The 16423-nt window shown below is 41.5% G+C and overlaps 1 protein-coding gene across 4 annotated transcripts in view; it reads right to left on the reverse strand.

Moving 5' to 3' along the window:
* Positions 1 to 16423, reverse strand: part of SFMBT2 (Scm like with four mbt domains 2) — a 201255-nt gene that overhangs the window by 78570 nt on the left and 106262 nt on the right. For all 4 annotated transcript variants that reach the window (XM_045588599.1, XM_045588594.1, XM_036461294.2 and 1 more), the window contains one exon: positions 13340 to 13437. In XM_045588599.1, coding sequence (XP_045444555.1) covers positions 13340 to 13437 — 98 coding nt within the window. The remainder of the gene's footprint in view (positions 1 to 13339; positions 13438 to 16423) is intronic.

Consider the following 16423-nt stretch of genomic DNA (forward strand, 5'->3'; position numbering starts at 1 on the left):
GTCACATTCAAGAAATACCATTTATTTAAATATTCTGGAGACCAGTTAAATGACTTACAGAAAAACTCCTTTCATTTAAGAAATGCTGGCAATGTCATTCCCATCACTACACATTTTATTTTTTCCTAAAGTAGTTTCATATTTATCAGAAGTAAACATACCATTTATTTTATACAAGGATGGTCTTACCTGCCTACCTTAAGAATCATTCTTCAGGGAATCTTTTTTTCAGTGGAATGACAATGTAAAAGAGATTACGGGTACATCAACTTCTGTTTTCCACTATGGTTTCGTCAGCTTTATATTATCTCCTGAACCCCAGTAATTCTCACGCTCTCCTAACAAGATCCAGTGACTGCATTTAGAATAACTTGGTTGGATATATGATATCAAGCAGGAAGAAACAATAACAATTAACATATTATAAAAACTTGTAAGGTCCATCCTTACAGTATTGCTTACTTCTCACAACAGACTATTGGGCAGTACCCATCCTACAGTGAAGAAATTAGGACACAGAGAGGTTAAGTTACCTAAGCAAGGACAAAGCTCACAAGAGGAGCCAGGACTCAAATCCAAGTGGCCTGACTCTAAGTCCATGGTTAGCTAGCAGGTTAGAGAACACACTAGGAGACAACGACCCAAAAGGACCTTTTATTTATTTTTTTTATTACTAACTAGGAAAACAAACAAAACCCTTACAACCTACAGGATCCAAATATTTTATTTCAAAGACATGTATCGCCAAGTTAAAAGTGATGGCCACTAATACTAATCATTTACTAACACTTCCAATATTTGCTGTTAATTCATAACTTTAGCTATGCAAGAGATGTGTCAGAATTTTGACACTAAAAATTGCCCCCAAAATGTTTATATATGTCAGTCACATATATCAGCAATGGATAAATAATTGTTACTAACTGCTTTCATGTGTCCCTTAAGCAATGAAGACTGAAAACATGTGTGCAGCATTAAGCTTATATTGTTATCAGTGTTAACCCAGATGGGTTCATCTGATCTAGTAAATGTTCCTGGCTGTATACTACACACAACTCTCAATTTGCCCATGGTACTGAAAATACTTTAAGTTAAGCAGTAATGTATGTGAATGAAGAGAAGAGTGGATGATGAGGTTCTTGGCATGAAACTGGGTTAGAAAATGACTAAGGAGTGATAAATGTGAAGCAGAACGCTAGGAAAGAAGTTTGGACAAACTGTATGTGTCTGGTTGCTGGGGCTCACATCTCACATTATTTCACCTCTGAAACTGAGGTCAAGAAGATGAAACCACCTCAGGGAATTCCTGGGTACACACTGGTCACCCGCTGCTCTAAACATTAGCCTCTGGTGAAGTCTCTGCATTTGAGGGAATTACCATGCCTGGGATAAGGCTCTTGCTGGTTCTGGAAGAATCCAACACAGCTGTTAAAAAAACGCTGCTGCGCCGAACTGCCTTAATGTTAAGTCATCGTGCCAAAGCTTTGAGGTGAACACTGAAGTTCTTATAAAAGAGATAAGGACCATGAGCATTAATCTACAGGAGATGAAGAGTATTGCTAATTGAAAAGACAGGAAAAATGAAAGAACATTTAGTCATTTTAAGTTCCACTATCTCCCACGTGCCTTGAATATAGCTCCCATCTCCACATTCACTTTCAGGGACTGCAGAACTGCAGGTTATGCTGTTATAATATGATCAAAGACTCCCATCCTGGCTTCATCAGATAAATACACCTCATACGATATAAAAATATGAAGAATGCGGCAGGGGGGAGAATGAATGCAATCTAATTAACACCACACAATTAAAATGCACTTGATGAGGATTTTAATGTCAGGAAGAGCAGGAAATCATTCACTGTGCAAAAACCAAAGTTTTAACCTGAGTCCCACAATCCACAGCTGCAGGAAATTGCTTTCAGTGGTGGCAAGCCAAGGGCAATTTCTCTGGTTCTTCCTTCCTGCTTATGTTGCTACAAAATAAGACGAACAACAAATAGATATGTAATTCAGCGCCCCCCCCCAAAAAAAAAAAAATTTGTAAGTACCAAACGCATTTACCATATCATACTTAGGAGAAAATACTGCACAGTATATAATTTTGTCTGTTCCAACATGCCAGTTTTTGGTCCACAGGGAACTCAAACATTGCATATGCATCTTTTAGGCCTCAATTAATTTGCATAATTTCTAAGAATAGGCTTCAGTGAAGTTAAAGGTTTTAATTAGTATTACATTCAAATTGATATATAATGAACTGTGCTTTAATTCCTTCACTTATATCAACATATGTCATGCTAAAAATAGACCCAGTGCAATTCATCATACTGTTCCTTTTTATTTCACCAGTGATTTAGTGTGCATATGTTCATTAGAAAATTACTCTCATATTCATTTCATCTAATGCTGGACATTAGGATGCCAGCATTTATTAAGTCAATAGCATTATTACATTTCAATTCTACTGCACTGAATTAAATTTAGCCAATGAAATATTTATAACAAAAAATGTTAATAATAACCCTGTAAGCTGAACACTCATAAGCTTCCCATTTTTTTACTTACAGCTGTAAATAGCAGCTTTATCTACTAGTCATACATTAAGTCAAGTTAAAAAATAGTAATGAGGAAATGTAGTATTATATACTTTGACCTGAACCACAAGACTTATAATAGGCAATTATAGCAAGCCTACTTCACAGGAAGTCCAAAAACTGGTACACTAGGTTCTTTAAAAATAATAGGAACAATTATAATGCTTTTCATTGATTACCATTTAGCACCATAAAAGCATTTGTAAGTGGCAAGAAATTCCACCTTATTTACAGTACCACTGTGAAAAAAACAAGGCTGATTTTGTGTGTAGGTACACACAGTGATTACACTGTCTTTTTTCACGCTTAGTTAACTTTCCCAATAAGCGAGGGCACCCTCTTTCATTTCCACAGCAATGCTCTCGCCAGTCTGAAAGCTGCTGGCTGAAGAGAGTGTGGTGGACACTGTGTGGGTCCCTTTCCCTCCCAGCCTCACACCCAGACAGGCTGTGGTTGACAGGTACATGCTGGGGGCCCCTTCTGCTGAGAGCCCTACCTGCAGCTAAACTGTTGTCATAGAAATTTGACCAACAGCCCTGTATGGTCTCCACTCAGGTGGACACCACCCTTCAGAGAAAAGGAAGAGCTGGTGATAAGCACACTTCCCCACAAAGCAGACTGACTGTGTCTCCACCTTTCCAGACACAGACAGTAGCTACTGGAACCTAGGGAGCGGACACCCCTCTCTACTGCATTCTGTCACAAGTGGGGAAAACTCTGAGCTGGAAAGTGCCCCGTTACCACCCATGGTCTGTTTCTAGATGAGAGAACTATTCATCCTCTAGAGACCATGGTTTCTCCATCTTGGCACTGTTGGCATTTGGGAGCCAGATTAGTCTATGTTGAGGTTTTGTCCTGTACATTGTAGCATGTTTAGCCAATAGATGCCAATAACGTTCTACCCACTAGATGCCAATAATGCTCTCAAGCTCTGACCATCAAAATGCCTCCAGACATTGCCCAATGTCTTCTAAAGGGCAAATTCAACCTCGCTGAGAACCACAAGCTCAAAGCATCATCAGAGCCTCTGCCAAAGGCAACTGAGCAATGAGTCACTCGCCATCTTCCAGTTCACATAGTACTCTTAGGGTTCATTTTTTGGTTCTGTGTTACAGTGATATTTGGCTTATGTATTTATTCAAGTTTACGTCTAAAAACAGTACAGCCGAAACTGGTTTGGCTTAGTGGATAGAGCATCTTGCCTGCAGACTGAAAGGTCCCAGGTTCGATTCTGGTCAAGGGCATGTACATTGGTTGTGGGCACATTCCCAATAGGGGGTGTGCAGGAGCAGCTGGTCAATGTTTCTCTCTCATTGATGTTTCTAGCTCTCTAGCCCTCTCTCTTCCTCTCTGTAAAAAATTAATAAAATATATCTTTAAAAAATAAAAAATAAATAAAAAATAAAATAAGATAAAAACAGTAAAAAAGCGACAGGGGAAAACACCTTAATCTTGGGTCCTGGTTCCACCTAGGTTCTCTATGAGGTAGGGCAACAGGCTAATTCTTCTAAGCCTGGAGTTCTTCAAGTTCACAGAAAGACTATCAATGCCCACTGTGCCAGGTTATTGCAAGGATAGTGAGGCTACTTATGGAGAGTGCCTAGTACAACTTACTCTGCTGGCACTCAAGAACTAGAAGCTATTGTCAGTCCAACTAAAAATGAGTCCACTGGAGAATGCTGTGAGAGCTCATATGAAGTATCCACAGCTTCAATTGCATTTTTTTATTCTGTGCTTCTGTCCACTATCTTGGAGGGTCTACAAGGGTTAATCTAGATCCCATTACACGAGACCAAGGACTTATACAATCAATCAGCCTTGCTCCTAGACCTCATGGATGAACCTACAAGTCTCTCAGGATCAACAGAAACTCAGAAACAATTGAGGACCAATGGACTAAAATTTGTACAAAATCACAGGTGAAGTGACTAAGTTTCCCAAATTCATTTGCAAACTGGACACATGTGTGCCATGTATGCATGTTTGCTTTTAGGGAAATCAAGATGTTGGACCAGGTCAGGGCAGAGGGTGGGGGAGGTGGGGAGGGGATTAATCCTTTTGGGATCTGGACATCTCACCAGCATCTACAAGACTGATATCTTTTAAAATATTAACTAGCTTTAAGTCAGGGTTCTACTATTCTAAACTTATGCATTCCTCTTATAATGTTAAACTCAGAACATTACCTAGTCATGTAAGTGATTTTATGATTTATGGATGTTGGTCCTTTTGGTTATAAATGGGGCTGGAGACAAATGGAGGCAGATTTTACTCGCACCCTTGACTTTTATGCCATCAAGACAAGGAGACTGAGAGTAGGATGGTCGTCGGAACACATGAAGAAAGAAGACCTGGGACTGAAGAACTTCATTTCCATCCACAACACACATCCCCTCAGGGTGCCTTTCTCAGGGCAGGAGGGGGTGCACTGAAGGTTGGGGTTCACAGCCTTGGTGTGCTGGGCCCCTATCACATGTGGTCCTCATGTTCCATTAGATCTTAAACCTCTCAAGGCTTAAAGGGCTTAAAGTTCTCTTTCCATCAGTTTCCCTACATGAGATGCTGCAATTTGCAACTGCCAGTGTCTGAAAGGCCCCGTGGAGATCAGAGTATGACCCAACTCACAAGGGACCCGTGCATGTTCCTAGAGGGAAAAACAAAAAACAAAAAACTGCCTCCATAAAATTTACGTTTATGATCACATGCTCCGTAGAAGAATGAACTCTAATCCATTTTAATTATTCTCACTAATAAACAGTAGTATGGAAAATCTGGGGAAAAAATTTAAAACATGACACCACAATCACTTTGACATGTTTCTGTTTTATAAATGAGAGATTTACGGCCCCTCCCCATATCCCACCGCCAATTACATCACGTTCGCGCTAGGCGCTAGTCTTATCTTGCCTTCCCTGAAACTGCGGGAACTGGCGAGAGCCGGAATAATCAGTGGCAAACAGAAGCCACTGGGGAATGATAACTCGCAGAGCAGATAACCAAAAGTTGACTACATTCTTACACGCTCAGTGTTTGGAATTATAAGCAAGCCACTATCTAGCACACTGCAGGCGGCAGTGCTCGGGCTCCGGCGGTCCAGCCGCTGTTAGAAGCGAACTCTGAGTGTCTGGGGTTTGTGATTTTTATAGTTACATTTATTGTGTGACCAAAGCTGCCCTCTTTATATGTCTCTTATAAGATTTTCTCCAGTACTTATAAAAACGAGATGGCCCCCGCGGTGCTTTTTCAGTTACGGAATTCATGTGCTTCAATTCCAGAACCCAAAATAGAGAAGCATGACCACACACAGGCTCTCCCTCGGCTTTCTTTCAGCCGCGCAGAGCGGACATTGCACACTCAACTTCTCCGTGACTTACCACCCCAGAGAAGCTGTTTCACAAACCTCCCCGAGTCTTTAAAGAAAGAACAGCAAAGGAGGAAAAGCGGCAGGAGCCTGGCACAGCCTGTGCTGAGGCGAGTCCTGGCCGCTGGGTCGAAAACTCAGACTTTCGGTCAATAACACCCATAGGTTCACTAGGGGCAAGCCAGCCGTCTGGTAACAAAATGACCCACACCCTAAGACAGCCTTTCTTTAAAGTCTAACTCGATGGGAAGAAAATAGCAACCATGTGTCACACGAGAATTTTTTGCTAAATTATTTGGTATAAGACACTCTGCCAAGTGGGACAGGGAATGTCAGGCCAAAAAATGAAGTTACACTCCCACATTTCTGAGAGAATCTAAGTATCCTACCTGAAAGCCAAACTTAGCTAAGAGGTTTTTTTTTTTTTTTTTTATTGTTGCTGTATTTAGCTGCTGAACAAGAGAAAAAGAAATCAGTCACCATGGAAACCGCAGCATCACAATCTATCCTGACAGAACAGCTCGTATCCTTTCGTACCCCTTTGGCTGCACCAGATGGAATAAGAAAGGAAAGCTTTTCTCTCCTTGCCACACTTGATATTCTCTCTCTGGCCTTTCACAGAGGTCTCAGATGTTAAAATACGGAAAAGACTGCCTCCTAAGAGTTAACTCTACAATCACACTGACAGGTACATAATTCAAAGCAGAAAAGAGCTAAGGAAATAGCAAGAGACAGGATCTTCAGTATTACTAACACTGCCTGACCTTAACAGAGAAGAAATATGTGCATGGAATGCCCTCTTCCAATAAGTTTGTTTGCTTGTGTTAATAATAATAATAGTAGGGCACTTTTTTTTTTTTTTTAAGTCAATTCGTCTTCTCTCAGCTGCCCCTTCCCTTTGTTTATTAGAACATTCAGCTGTGGGGAATAAAGTATGACAGTATAACTTGAGACCACACCAAACTTACTGTTTCACTTACTATTTTGCCATAACTAAAAACCCTTTAGTTACAGATTTCAAGGGCACCTTTTAACTAGTATTTGGTGTGTATACACAATTCTGGACCCGTTTAACAACTACATATGCCAGAGACAACAGAACCTGAACTTGGATTAAACATAAAGAGCTGGGTGTTTAATCCAAGTTCTAGATCCAGAACACACACAATCCCCTGTGAGTCCTAAGGAAATATAAAAGCTCAGTTACCGGGACCTCAGCTCCCTCTTAACACCCATGGTGGCCACAGATATTGTTTTGGAATTGGTCAGAGAGACAATACAGAATGGATCAAAGCAAGCATCCTGGATGTATACATCCCACCAAAAAACACACCTCTCCTTAGCTTCTAATAAAGATGGAAATAACCCGGAAAGGCAATGCCATAGAGTGGAAAACCAGACTGACCAGGAGAACCAGTCACTTAGTGCCAGCTCGAAGGCTGAACTAAAGCATTCTCATTCCTGAAGCTCACTGCACCTACATTATATATGAGGAAATTAGATATAACATTGATCCCGCAAGCTCATGAGCAATAGGATTTCAGAGAATGTGTGATGCTGAGCTGTTCTTTGGTGTGTTTTTGTTGTTGTTGTAGGTTTAAATATATTTGTATTGATTTCAGTGAGTAAGGGAGAGGGAGAGAGAGATAGAAACATCAATGATGAGAGAATCATCAATTGGCTGCCTCCTGCATGTGCCTTGATTAGGAATAGAACTGTGACCTCCTGTCTTGGTTCATAGGTCGACATTCAATTGCTGAGCCATGTTGGCTGGGCTGAGAAGTTTGTTTGTATTTGTTTGTTTGTTTGTTTTTTAATTTCAATTCATCCCTAATATTATTCTCAGTGATCTCAACTACTTCTTCTTTTTAGTCACAAACTGATCTGGGTGATTTTTCTCTGATCATGAAAATACCATCTTAGTAAATTCACAGCACTATAACAATCGAGCTCTCTCTTTGCTGTCTATACGAAGTCATCCAACTATGCACAGCAAAGGTTATACCGATTACCTCTCCAAAGCTTTTATTCTTCTGAGTTGATCTCTATAGTTATTTCTTCACTAATCCATTCAAGAATGTTTATTGAATGCTTACTGTGCACCAGGCACTATGCAAGGCTCTGTAGATGAAGCATTCATAGAAATAAACTAACTGCTCTTTTAGGATTACACCGCAGCTAGGAAAATATCAGAAGCCACACACACACACACACACACACACACACACACACACACAGCTAATTAATACAAATCACACCTGGGATAAATGTGATTAATAAAAATACAGCAGGGATGACACTAGGGAGATTGTGGGAGAGCTCCATTTTTTATTTTAAGAAGAGGCCTGAAGAAAGAGAGGGAAGAGGCTGTGGAGGAATCAGGGGGAATCACTGTCCAGGCTGCCACATTGCTGCAAGGCCTGAGGAGAGCACCTGAGTGTTGGTGGGATAACAGGAAGCCAGGATGAAGCAGAGCATGTGGGCTGGGAGCAGCAGGTGAGCTCAGAGGGCAGGCGGTGAGCTGGGCCTTGCTGGACTCTGGATGGCAAACCCTGAGTGGGTGAGATGCCACCAGAAAGTTACTCTCTATGCCACTCTGATGGTGGATACATGTATTCATTATACTGTTGTCCAAACCCATAGGATGACCACCACCAGGAGTGAGTTAATGTGAGACATCTTTTCTAACAAAGGATTCAACTTCAGTGGGGGATGCTGACAGTGGGGGAAACTATGTATGTGTGGGGACAGGGAGTAGGGGTGAAATCTCCACCTTCTCTCAGTTTTGCTGTGAACCTAACAATGCTCTAAAAAATAAAGTCTATTTTTTTTTTAAGTTTCAACAATGTCACCTCTTTAAGGGCCAATGGATTTTAATGGTTTTTCAATTAATGTCCATTCCTTGGAATTCAAGGTGTGGTCATGAATGAAGTAAGCTGGAGAGCATGTTTTCTCCAGGCCACATATCTGTGATCCTCTACGGAAGATATGTTTTATTCGAATTAACTGGCAAACTGGGAACTGCTGTTTCATATCTGTAGCTCTTTCAGATGTATATATGAGTTGTCAGTGAAACTTCTAAATGTGACATTTGCAAACAAGTGAGGTCACAAATGTGGATTACAATTTACAAGAACTGCAGAGAATGAAAAGTAACAGTAATTACAGAAGGCTTAGGAATGTCTGTCTCATGAAATATTACATTAATTTTAGTTAGACTCTTAATGTTCAGTCTCCCTTGGCTCTATTTTAAAACTTAAGCTAAATTCTCCAAAACCCACGCATTGCATCTCAGTGAATACTTAGTGAATTAGAAACCTGGAATAGTATAGGAGTCCCTGGCCAGAAAACTGAATTAGCCCTATAATCACTTCACTTTTTGGTGATAGAAGCAAACTTGGAGAGAAACCCATCCTAGTAGTTCTTTATGAAAACAAACACAAAAAGCTGTTATTGGCACTGGGGTATTTCACTTTGACAATGGGACATGTGTGCCATAAGTCAATCAAATGTCTTACAAATAATAAAGTAATAAAGCCAGGACCATGCTGACATGCAAAGTAGTCACCCCTATATACTTATTTTTTTCTACAATTAATTAGTATTAATCTATGAATTGTTTTAGCAATTTATTAGGTCTCTTAATGAAGGAGGCTTTCAGGGGGAAAACTGATTTCATTATTTTTCAATAAAATATATATATTTTTTATCTGCTTCATTATTTTTGGTACCCTTTTAATTAATTACTTATCTTAAAATTAAATGTACATTGTGGAGATTATCTGCATTTTCCTAATACGAGAAGAGAATTTATATTCGTGGTTGCAGGATGAGTAGGAGTTAAATAGGAAGAACAAAACAGGTACAAAGGGCATCTGAAGAACAGAGAAAAGGCCAGTGTGTGGACAGCCCAGCCCACCAAGGAGGGCACCGGACAACCTAACAACAGAAGACTGCGGAGGGCAGCAGGGCGAGGCCACACCAGTCTCAGTGTGCCTGGGGAGGATGTGGGAGCTTTTCCCTCGGCCCAAACAACAAGATATTGTGAATGGGAGTACCAGATTAAGATGGCCAACTGCAAACCCACACTAATTTTAGCTTTTCTTAAACTCTAACCAAAACTATAGTAAAGAGATTTAAAAAATAAAGGACACAAACCCACCCAACAGCGACAAAGCTATGGAAGCTAAAATGCAAATGAACAAGAAGTAACTAACTTAAGGTGTCCCACAAAGCCAAATCCCGAGCCATCAGCAGGAAAACTGAGAACTGGCCCGGCGAGGACTGCAGAGTCCTCAGAAGCCATAATAACCAAGTATGTCTGTAACTGGGAATGGCTGGGAGTAAATAAAATAATAAGTCTGGGGAGCTCTTTGGCAAGCAGTTGGGCTCCTGGGTACTCTACTCTTCCCCTCCACTGTCCTCCCCCTCCTCCCAGCTCCCCCCTTCCCCTGCCCCGTCTCCTCTGAGGAGAGGAAGGTCACTGGCCTGTGGTTGGGCACTATGCACTCAGTGGAGAAACCCCAGGGCCTCCTCTCACCACTAAGGACACTGGCAGCTGGACCTTGAACCCCAGGCAGGAAGTTGAAAACTCCCCCTGAAAAAACCAGCTGAAGAAGAAAAACCACCAAACAAAGAAGCAGCCCTCCAAGGTGACCTTCAGTGGCCAGCCCTGCCCACAGCTCTCTAATCCCCACTCTTACCCAAGAGCAGATAGTCAAGGCTTTCCAGGAAAGCCTCTATGCAGAAATACAGAAATCCAAAGCCAGATGGAGGAAACACATCCTTCGGGGAGAAAAAAAACCTAATCCAATCATTCCAACAACATCCCCTCATGCTTCTGTGTCATAGGAACAGAGGGCTATCGCAGAGCATTCAGAGAAAAAACCCAAACAAACAAGCATGTGCTCATGAAACATACCAGCACAAATAAGCTGAGAAAACTTCTGACAGTGGAGCAAACAGACAAATAAAAAATAGATCTGAGGGGAAAAGATTAAAGCCAGTTTAGAAGTGCCATATCCACAGATTCACACAGATCAAGAAAGTAAAAGAGCAAAAAGAGATGGAAGACATTGTTTTAAAAGAAATATCCCAAAATTAAAGGCATGAGTTGCAAATGGCAGAACTAACCAGTGTATAGAGGAAAATAGATGCCCACTAAAGCATGCCACTGTGAAGTCTCAGAACAGTGGATAGAAAATAAGTTCCCAGAGAAGGAGAGAGAAAAAAAAAATGTGAGGAATGCCTCCAAACTCTGAGAATTCTGTTCCCAAACAGACCATCAGTGAAGAAGGAGGGTAGAACAAAGATGTTTTCACTCACTTGTAGTAAGAAGAAATGCTGTGAGCCGATGTCACTAATGGCTTGTCACGTTTTATGGACTATGTAATCCGAGGACCGAATGCCAGACCCAGTCTGTTAACAGCTGGCTCATTCTGACCACATACTAAACAGGTTCCCGGTTCCTGCTCTAGGCCCAGCTTCCTGGGGCAGAGGAGAATGATCTATTCCCGACACAGAAATTCTGGGCTTGGGCCTGCTCCTGAGCTGGAGTGAGACAGAGGCAGAAACTATAAACCCACTGATTCCTGTCCACCTTCCCATCCACTACCTGGAGTTCATGCTACAACTCTGGCAGACGCCCAGACTAGGACACCTACTTTTCTTAAGATCAGCTCATGACGTTACCTACTCAGTTCTCTTGTAAACTGAGGAAAGGGAAAGCCGGCTGATGACGTCCAGCCATCTTCCCTGAAACAATTAGGATTGTGCTTGCTTCCTGTGTTGTCAAAAGTAAATAATACCACACTCAGGAGAACATACACAGGTGGTATCACTACAAGAGAAGCAAAGAAATGATTAACACAAAAGTAGGGTGGCTGTGACCTGGCAGAGCCAGCAGAGAGGGGAGAGGGGTGAGGGCTGGGGCAATGGAGGCTTCTATGCTTATGCCACCTCTGGTCCCTACACTGGAGGGTGGGTATTTGTATTTTCTTTCTATTACTCTTTAAACTCCTCACATGTGTACAGTATGTGACAAAATAAAACTTATTTCTCCAGGATGAAGGACAGGACCAGATCTGTACATTTAAAATATCCCTAAGGCCTCTGTAAAGGAAGTGAATGTGAGCTGTGAAGGTCATGGGAGTCCTGAGGGTCAGCTGGATTGAGAAGAGGCAGTGGAGCCAGACAGGTTACAAGTGAATAAAATTCTATTTTTCTTTCTTTATTATTATTTTCTGCAGGGGAGGATATTATCAGAAGATAGAGGGAGGGAGGAAGGGAAAGGAAGAGAGAAATACTAAGAGGTATTTGGTCATATAGCAAAAAAAGAAAAAAAAAAAAAAAGAAAGCCCAAAATAATGATGTTCATTTCATTGTCAGTGATCACTGTTGCTAACAACCTATTATCTTTATACTGTTCCTCCAGTATCTTAGGCTCAAACTACCGTAAAGGTCATCATCCAATTAAACTTCAGAACACAATTCTATGGCTAGTTTCAAAAGAGGTCTTTGCAAGTCCAATGATACAAACATGAAAAGTGCTGAGCAAGAAGGCTGAGGATTTGCTGTGACGGGTTAAAATGCTGGGTGCAGACTTCAGTGTAGGTAACATTCAGGATGCCAATGGCCCAGCCTTACTCTTACTGCATGTGGTCCCTCCACACCACTTTAAGTTCCTTTTCCAGATGAAACTGCTACGGCACTACAGAAACGTGCCCTGGGAGCTGACATCTTCTGCAACCGCGCTGAGTGCTCCAGGGACGAATGGGCATACAGCTTTCCCCCCACATGTTCAAGTTCCGAATAAGAAGAGGTTGTTTTATGGCTTCCTCTGACCTGAGTAGCCCATTCCAGTCCAGATCTTAATATTCTACTTCATATAAGCTTTAGGCATGATTTTAAAAGTGTTGAGAACCTGACTATGCATTTCTGTTGGGGTATCTTCCTTTCATATTCTACCACTCCTGGAAGTAGGCCTAACATGCAATAGGAACTCACACAGTGTTTTCTGAGCCATCAAGGGAATTGAACCATCAAGACAAGCATCAGTTTCTATTATTTTTACTAAATAAATACCCAAAAAAGACTTGCTCTATTTTCTGTGTTTCTTTGGTAAGAAGAAGTGAAAATGAGATACATTATGGAGAAAAATAGTAAACCTAAAAAAAAAAAAAAAAAAAAAAAAAAATGTCAAATCCTATCTTGTAATATGAGTCTGTGAAAATCACAAAATATAACAAAACATTTAAAATGGAAACTGGCCAAGAAGGTAGCTTTTTAAACAGTGGGAAATGATTTGATAGAGGAAATTCCCCCCTTTCCCCTGTTTGTTCTTGAACAAGAGTAGATAAATTGCAATGAATTCCCATCTTACCTTAAATACTTCCATTGGAAGAGGAAACTTTGCAGCATCAATAAGGGATTTTTCCAGAGCATATTTCCATTCAGAAGCCATCTTCAAAGGATAGATTTCTGTATCAACAGCAAACCACATAAGAGTTAAAGGGCTAAAATGTTCTGCTGGGTGGTTCTTTCCTGAATTTAATCTTCCCAGGATTTCACAATAAGCCAGCACGCTCAGCAACCACAAGTATTCACACCCTGTCCGCCATAAAAGGCCACCTGCTAAAGGGATTTTCTGAGGTTAAGCAGCAACTTGGGATTCTGCTTTCAGAAATGAAGAATAAACTTAATAGGGCTCTTCTTCGGGAAACATTTGTATGCATTCTGTTGGCATTCTGTAAGTAATTTAATGGTATAAATCACATTAGCCACATCTTCACTCATCCACTGCCCCGAATTCCGTATATTACCTGGGAAGCAATATCCGCTGATGAAGAACTTATTATCTGATAAATGGCTAAACTAGAAATGATTCTTGCCTGGCATTTTCAGTTATTACAGCATATTTTCCACTAAGTCTCTAAGCTCTCATATGCTAAAAATAGTCCATGTAAGCCAGAAAATTATTAAAAGGTAAATTAAAATTTACCAACCAAGTTTAATATTTACACTTGAAATGATGCAAATGCACCACATGTCGCCCACAGTTTTCCCCAGGCAGCAGGGGAGAGGGATTTACAAACGGGGGTTACACTGTCTGAATGCAAAAAAAAAAAAAAATTGGTTGAGCACTGTTTGTTGTTCACCGATTGCTGAAACTGCAGGGGAATTTTATGATCTGATCTCAACAGATTTAAGACCTTATCAAAACAAGATTTGCAGAAGCACACACTTGAAGTAGATATGTTTATATCTTCCCTATATCAACCCCGGCTACCTCAGACAGACAGTTAGGATGTGAATATGAATCTAAGTACAGTTAAAAGGCAACATTAAACCTTTGGGGCTATGTTTTTAATTTCTTGCATGTCTGCTTTAGGGCATGGTGCCATATATTTTGATTCTCACCGCTTCTGAACTCACCTTGAGCTTGAAGCCCCTGTGTTTTAGCAGTTTATTTAATCTTTTCAGACCGCCCTAATGATGGTAGGCAAAGGATGCTGCCAGAACTAGCCAAGTCATCAATACTCTGCCCACATCATTCACTGTCAGTTACACAAAGGCACAGCAAGCTGTATTAATGACTAAATGGGTTCCATTGTGTATAGTATCTAGAATCCTTTCTAGCATTTCATTTATAGTCTTCCACCACTGGACCCCCCCCCCCCACCCCCCCCCCCCCCCCCCCCCCCCCCCCCCCCGGCCAATTTGGCATTTCTGTATCAGAACAACAATAGAACGTGACTCTCCTTAGGAGTACTTAGCATATTTGGAGGAACACAGTGGGGCCCCAATGATACCTCTGCAGAGATACCCAGGTGAGAAAGGGGTACTGTGTGAGAAATGGCTTATCACAGGGCCCCACAAAGGAGAAAGAGAGGAGTTCACAGAAACCCATAAATAGTCCCATGAGAGCTGGGAGGCTTGCTTGGAATGCCCCACTGGTTCAGCTAGTGGGCCTGGCATCAAAATCTCAGTGAAGGGGATGGCAATTCTACGGTCTCCAAAGGACACTGACTGTAGCCATTCAACAGGGCACGGAGGTGAGCAACAAGCAAGAGCTGTACCTCCTAAGGAGACCACAAATCACTTTTCCAGGGAACTGGAAGAAAGTTAATTGGGAGTCCCATGTTAGCAAGGTAGAAAAGGAGAACCAAGTCACAAGAAAAGATAGCGATTTCCAAAGACAAGACCAAAGGCAAGGTTTGCAGGCATAAAAGGGGGGGGGGGGGGGGGGGGGAGAAAAGTCAACCGTGTAGATGCCCAGAGCTTTAAATGGGGTGGAGAGAGATAAGAGGGTAAAAGAAGAGTGGTAAAAACATTACTCAAGGCTGGGAACAATGAAAACGCAAATGGCCAGGGTTAGATCCAAGGGCTAAGGGAAGTGATGTGCAGACCCCAAGTCATCCCAGATGCTCACCATGTCACCCAGAAAGCTGAGCCCTCGGGCACCAGATGCCATATCTCCCCCACCAAAACAAATAAAATGTAATAAGAAGCCCAGTGTAATGAACTGAATATTTGCATCCCTGCTCCCAGATTCCTATGATGAAATCCTGACCCCCAATGTGGTATTCAGAGGTGGAGCCTTTGGGAGGTATCAGGACATGAGGGTGGAGCCCTCAGGTTGGGATTAGTGTCCTTATAAACACACACACACACACACACACACACACACACCACACACACACACACACACACACACACACACACACACACTCCTTACCCACCCCTGTACCATGTGAGGACACATAAGACAGCCATCTATGAACCAGGGAACAGGGCCTCACCAGACACCAAGTCTGCCCTTCTTGATCTTGGACTCCCAGCCTCCAAGACTTGAAGAAGTGTTGTTTATAAGCCTCCTTATCTATGGTATTCTGTTACAGCACACAAAATGGCCTGAGAAACCCAGATTCCACATGACTTTTGCCTCTGTTCTACAATCTTATTCTCTGTCTTCTTTCTGAGGATAGTAAACCCTAAGGTGGAATTTAATCCCATGGCAAGGCACACTTCTTCTCTTAAAAGATGAAAATCAACTTCAGTTTGTCAGTATGCTCAACACCTGCAAAAGCTAAACACCTCATGGTTTCAATAAGCAGAAAACTATATTCCATGTGTGCGTTTCATTAGATGAGAGGAACAGGATTATATTGGCCAGTTTATGGACAATAAATAGTACCATTAAAAGAACATAAAACATTTTATTAAGATGATAATGTTGCAGATAATTTAATAGAATGTATCATGTCAATTTCTATCGGTGGGGAAGTCGTAAAGCAATTAAAATCTGTCCGAATTCATTTTTAACTAGAAGCCCAAGTGAACATGAGGTGATTTCTCTTTGCGCAAGGGTATGGCAGGCTGACTAGCAGTAAGTGCAGGAAGCGAAGTGCACAAAATCACCTTGAGGATAAATGCCTTTCTGCCACACACCCCTAAACCTCCACTC

This window comes from Pipistrellus kuhlii, unplaced genomic scaffold, assembly GCF_014108245.1.
Source record: "Pipistrellus kuhlii isolate mPipKuh1 unplaced genomic scaffold, mPipKuh1.p scaffold_m20_p_1, whole genome shotgun sequence".
Classification (NCBI taxonomy): domain Eukaryota; kingdom Metazoa; phylum Chordata; class Mammalia; order Chiroptera; family Vespertilionidae; genus Pipistrellus; species Pipistrellus kuhlii.